Source organism: Pygoscelis adeliae, unplaced genomic scaffold (assembly GCF_000699105.1).
Source record: "Pygoscelis adeliae isolate BGI_AS28 unplaced genomic scaffold, ASM69910v1 Scaffold108, whole genome shotgun sequence".
Lineage (NCBI taxonomy): Eukaryota > Metazoa > Chordata > Aves > Sphenisciformes > Spheniscidae > Pygoscelis > Pygoscelis adeliae.
In genome coordinates, this window is record NW_008825498.1 from 5,180,297 (window position 1) to 5,186,644 (window position 6,348).

The 6,348-nt window shown below is 40.2% G+C and overlaps 1 protein-coding gene across 1 annotated transcript in view; it reads left to right on the top strand.

Moving 5' to 3' along the window:
* DSC1 (desmocollin 1) overlaps positions 1-6,348 on the top strand; it is a 41,614-nt gene that overhangs the window by 22,489 nt on the left and 12,777 nt on the right. The window contains exons 5-8 of the mRNA XM_009331481.1: positions 1,098-1,253; positions 2,161-2,305; positions 3,563-3,729; positions 5,382-5,516. Coding sequence (XP_009329756.1) covers positions 1,098-1,253; positions 2,161-2,305; positions 3,563-3,729; positions 5,382-5,516 — 603 coding nt within the window. The remainder of the gene's footprint in view (positions 1-1,097; positions 1,254-2,160; positions 2,306-3,562; positions 3,730-5,381; positions 5,517-6,348) is intronic.

Below are 6,348 nucleotides of genomic sequence, written 5' to 3' on the forward strand. Positions count from 1 at the left end.
TTGTTCTTTTCTGTTCATTGTGTATCTTGTGATTTTGTAGCTGAAATAACCTGTGATCATAGTCGTTGGGGTGAACTGGAAATGTGCAAAAGCTGTAAAAAGGAGAGAGCCGTACTATCAGAAGAGAGCTCTTTGGCCTGGAAATCAGTGAAGTGTGTAATTAAAAAAAACAACAAACAACCCCCCACAAAACATTGCCTAGAAAAAGGTGTTGTAGACACAGAGTCAGGGAAGTCTTACCTGCATGTCTACACCCTTTCTGGACCTTGAGGTGTATACCTGTAGCATTGAAGACTGAGTATGGCCTATGTTATTAGGAAAAGTACTTACTGTAAGAAAACAAGTAGGCGTGAAAGAGAAATGCAAGAACGAAAGTTATCATAGATCCATCTAGCCTTCACTAGATTACAGTGTGGCTGGTAGCAGATGTGTAGAGACAAGTGTAATAACAGAGTCTGTGCAGAGCAATCATTCTTCTACTAATCTTACCTTCCTAACTTCTGGCATTCGGTAGGTAAGGAAAGTATTTGAGGAGGAGAGTGTTTATAAATAGATAACTGCTAATGTTACCTCCTTGGTGCTTGTAATGAGATGCAGAGAGGCTATCTGAATTGGCTTATCTCTGGACTATACTCTAGGTGGTCTTCCTGCTTTCTTTTTCTGCTTGCTTTGCTTTGCTTTTTCTTTTCTAGTTGCAAACCACATTCTCAATGAGTGCACTAAACTAAAAATCTCTTGAACAGGGACAGGCCATCTGAATGTGCCTTGTACGTGCAACATTGTAGAGCGATTAAATTTCAAAATAATTTTTTAATGCACATTTTCATTTCTTTAATTGTTCGATAGTCCTAAACATTTCTGAGTTTGAATTAATTACCCCTTCTCATGTGCACGCATTATAAAGGAAGGCAGTTACATGGCAAGCTGTTCTCCTATTCTGTGAAGTTTAAGCTGCTAAAGAAGTAGAAGTAAATCAAGTTTTGTTTTTGTTTTTTTGAAGAGTTCCTGCTTGTGCTAAATATGATCATGAAAAGGGGGAAAATGTATTAGAATGATTCTGCTGTTTTTACTTGGGCTTAAAAACGCATTCTTTATAGGTCCAGTCAGACACAGCTCAGAACTACACCATTTATTATTCTGCAAGTGGACCGGGAATTGATCAAGATCCGAAGGGTTTGTTTTACATAGAAAGAGAAACTGGAAATATCTTTGCTACTCGTGCAGTAGACCGTGAACAATATCCAAGCTTTCAGGTACAGGCCTAAATTGTGTAAATATAAATCTTTTTTTTCTGTCATGCATATATTTGAAAGCTGGGTTACAGGGGAAACTGGGAGCAGGCAAGAGCTGGAATCAGCTATCTGTTCTGAGTAGTATCTTTGGTAGAGTAGAGGTGAAATCAGTGACAAATAAGGAAATAGCTGGTCATCTAGGTCTTGAGAGTAGTTCTGCTTTTCACTGCTTAGACTCTAATTACAGCATAAATGTAGTGAGCTATTGGACTTGCATCACTTTTGGAAAGAGTTTGAAGTTATCCCAGAGTTCTTCAGGGAAGGTTGAAAAGGTCTGCATAAACACAAAATCGTGAGAAACTCTAGATGGCTGTGGTTTTTTAAGCCTCTCTTTCTCAAGCTGTTCAGTATTGGTATTTTGTTAACAAGGTACACTGCTCTCTCTACTGGCTGAGAAGTGTACGACGGCAGTTAGTAGAAACAGCTTCTAAATAGTTAGGTAATTTGCAGTACCTATTACTGCATTTTATTAGATTATGTTGTAATGGGCAAATAGTTTTGCTGTCATTCTTGATTTTGTTCTAAATAGCAATATTTACGTCTAAATTTTTGGTAAGGCTGAGATTGTCTCGTAGACACCTGGAAAAAGTTTTTGACAGAGTTGGGGGGGAGGGAAAGAAAGTAATTCAAAGATTTGTAGTGCGAGGAATGGAAAGCGGAAAGATTAGAAAGCATTTAAAGGTTTTGTGTTGCTGTCGTCATAAGATATCAGTCACTTCCCCTGCTATGTGGCTGAAGAGCCCGGTCTTGAGAAGGGCGTGCTTGGCATGCTGTATTTAATTTTATTGACTCCTTCGTTGAACTAAAAGTGTAATAATACTTCATGTTGCTTAAGCATGAAGTGAATTACTGAATTTATGTCTTACAGATCATTTGCTTTGCAACCACTCCGGATGGTTATTCACCAGAGATACCACTTGTGCATACAATCAGGATAGAGGATGATAATGATAATGCTCCATATTTTACACAGGACCTTTTTGAGTTTTCTGTCCCTGAAAATTCCAAACCTGGTAAGAACTGTTTTAGATCAGTGAACACAGTTACCACTATTCAGCTGAGTTACGTACCAGTATGACTAGGTGTAATCCTGCCTTTTAATCAATTTCAGTGGGATTTCCTAAGGAGTATTTCTTTACAGCAAAGGCTGAATTTGCAAAGAGCAGCTCAAGATTTCTTAATGATTAGAAATTCCAAAATGCCATCTCAATCATAGTGAAAAGTATCGTTTAAAAAAGAAGTTTTTAAAAACTGAGATGATTCAGTGTTCCTAAAACGGTGTAAGAACTTCAGAACGTTATTCTTTTAATTTTATCCAAAATCACCTTTTCATAAAATGTTCTGATTGATAGAACAGCAGTTTTTAACAGATTAGTTTCCTAGACAACTAAATTGGTGGTATTCTAAGGTGTAAAATGCCTTTGATTAAGCTTACAGCGTTTGTCCGAGCTGATGAAGTAAGGTAGGACTTTTCCTGGGAGAAGGCGGTGGGGGAGAAAGTCTTGCATCTGCCCGTATCTGTAAAAGGCAGGGATTTGCCCGTTACTGACTTCACGTGTCAGTGTGACAGAGCACAAAACACAAAAGCAGGGAGAAAGGTGGACCCCAGAGAATAAGGAATGCAAAAGCCGTGGTTTGCCCTTCCTCGCTCGTCTCCTAGGCTAGGGGTATAGAGTGGGGAAAGTCTAACTTGCTTCTCAAAAAAGGAAGCAAAATGTCTTCCCATTCACCCCAAAACACCAGTTGCATTTCATTCGCTGAGCTGCTCTACTTCTTACTGGGTGAGAAGTACTTCTTACTGATTTAAAGTGAAGTTCCAAAACCACTCAGGCTATATGGATGAAGTACAGCAGTGCTCCCCGCGAGGCAGTATTGCAGTTTGAATCATGTCAGAAAGCACCGAACCTCCCCCTCCACCCCACCGGCAACTCCTCTTCAGCTGTGTTTGGGATGCCCAAGTAGAAGTCACTGTCAAAAACACTAAGTGAAATCTAAACTTTTAGCATTTCTTTTGATTATTCTTCCTGACAGCTGCAATAATTACAACTTTGTCTAAGAAGGAAAAAAAATAGCCAGAGGATTAAAATAGACAATTTTGCACTATTATGGTATTTTTACTACTATTGACTGTGTTTTTAGTATTATTTTCATTTGGAGCTAAATGACCAAATAGCTATTTTCATGTATCTAAAGTAGAAATACCTGTTCAAATAATCTTTGATTATTTACAGATTTTTCTGGAACTAAAAATTGACGTGTTGTCTTCACAGGTATAGTTGTTGGAAAAGTGACTGCAGAGGACAGAGATGAGCCTTATACTCTGCATACTACATTGAAATACCGCATTGTGTCACAAAATCCACCAGTAACCCCAGCGTTTTCTTTACATGGTGACACGGGTGTCATTGCTGTATTATTACCACAGCTGGACAGAGAGGTGATCTTTCCTGAAGCGTCTTTAGCTGTCATCTAGTGCACACAGATAGCTTCTTAACTCTGAATTGCTGTCATGGGAATCACCAGATAAATAATTTCTGTTACCCTTTTTTTTTCTTTCCCTCTTTAAGGAGCTTCCGAAGCTTTCTAGAGACCTGTAATTGGTCCAAAGAGTTTCTGCATAGATCTACCATATTCTAGCTAATCTTGGCAGGGGACCTCCCGCTGCTCTCCTATTCGAGCTATGGATCAAAAACCCTATGGATTTTTATTGTTTCTCTGTTCATGAATCCCATGAGCCACTGTTTTCTCCTGATCAAGCTCCATTTGAGGTGCTTCTCGCTTCTTTAGAGGGAAGATGAACCAACTTTTCTGGAAGTAGTCAATCATCCTATACTCAACAGAAATATCTCCAATATCTGAAATCTAAACAGTAATATAACATTTCCTAAAATTAAAGCACAAACCATTTATTCTTATCAGCTAGCTTTCACGTAAATAAGATACACAGGAGGTTTTAGGTTTTATTTTATTTGGGGTGGTTTTTTTGGATAAAATGTTATGTGAGAGATTGTTTATGCTAGAAAAACTAACAGGTGTGTGTAATTCCAAATAATATTTCTAGCGTTAAGACAGTCATTCTAGAAAAAAATACTGCTACGGGCACATCTTTTTTGAGGGTAAAAAGGGTCACATTCTGGCATACTTATGTGGCTTCATGGCTGAAAATCCTCATTAGCAGTGTGTTGCAGAATTGTGCAATTGCAGGTACACTGCTCAACTTTTTTAGCAGGAGAAAAATGCAGTGACTGTGAGCATCACCGTGACTACTAAGGAAACAATCAGTGACTACTGAGGGAAGGAAGGCTTGAAAAATGAGTCCACTGCCTACCTTTTAAAGATAAGCTTACGAAGTGGAACAGGACATTTCTTTCTTCCACCTAAGAAACCTAATGCTACTTCCAGGCATTCGGAACTGGAGTTACTATCTTGATTTACAAGCTCCCTCGTTTTGTGCCCAGTCCCCTCCGGCCCCCCTTCCCTGGGTTGTTCACGTATTAATAAGGCTAAAAAAAGCCTTCTGCTCTTGTGACTAAAGTCAGAGATTTCAGTGGGTTGCTTATCAGTGATCCCCTTGGAACTGATAAGGGCACTGACTCCTGTGCCAGACTGTGCCAAATGGCAGGCATTACCTTATCATGTATAGCCCAAACAAAGGCTGATTGCAGCACCATTTCTAGTCATCCTCACTGAAATGAGACATGCACTGAAGCACTTTACCAGCTGGAAACCTAAGGGAATACTCTGCCATTCTGAAGCGGAGACATAGATAGCAGATGAAAGTGCATCATTTGTATCTTCCAAAACTTCAGGTATTGGAAAATAATGCTGGCCTTGTGAGAAGCTTTATTTGATACAGGATATAGTGTACACGTTACTAACAGATGCTGAACTCAGTGCTGCTTAGCCACTGAAAAATATTTTACTTCTTTTCCTTTTGGAACTATGGGGAAAAAGCCCCAAAGCTAATTGCCTCATTTTGTAGGGGAGCACTGAATTTAGAGCAGAGTTGGGGAACGGGAGTAAAATATTTAGTTCTACTCTTGTGTGTAACTACGTCAAACTTTTGTATGCTTTTGTTCATCTTTTCAGCTGGTATCCAGTTACACTTTGTTAGTTGAAGTGAGAGATATGGCAGGTCAGCCTTTTGGTTTGTGCACTACAGGAACAGCTGTCATTAGAATCGAAGATACAAATGACAACGCACCATGCTTTAAACAGACACAAGTAAGTCTTCATAAATTAAATGTCTGTAAAAAGGTAAAATGAAAAGACTATTTTTACTCCCTTTCTAATTTCCTGATGGGCAGTCCCTCAAATATGAAGCCTAATGCCCTGAGGCAGTTAATGCCAGCATCGACATTTGAGAATGCCCTGTTGGTTGTTGTGCTGTTTGGTAATTAAACCTATTGGTATATTAGTTGTTTTGAGTCATTTGCCTTATGTCCATTGGGAGAAAGCTGACGTGACTCATTCATTCACTTCTGCTGCAATGCATAGTCTTAGAAATCCCATAATTTAACCATTTTCAGGGAGGGGACAGGTTCACTCCTAAGCATTGTCATGACCTCGTTACCATTTGACCAGCTTTTGGCTACTTCTGTGTGGCTGTTGTGGTTCAACCCCAGCCGGGCAATTAAACACCACACAGCTGCTCGCTCACTCCCTCCCGGTGAGGTGGGGGAGAGAATCAGAAGGGTAAGAGTGAGTGTACGTGTGGGTTGAGATAAAGACAGTTTAATAGGTAAAGCAAAAGCCACGCACGCAAGCAAAGCAAAACAAGGAATTCATTCACTACTTCCCATGGGCAGGCAGGTGTTCAGCCATCCCCAGGAAAGCAGGGCTCCATCACGTGTAACGGTTACTTGGGAAGACAAAAAGCCATAACTCCAAACGTCCCCCCTTTCCTTCTTCTTCCCCCAGCTTTATATGCTGAGCATGACATCATATGGTGTGGAATATCCCTTTGATCAGTTGGGGTCAGCTGTCCCGGCTGTGTCCCCTCCCAGCTTCTTGTGCACCCCCAGCCTGCTCGCTGGTGGGGTGGTGTGAGGAGCAG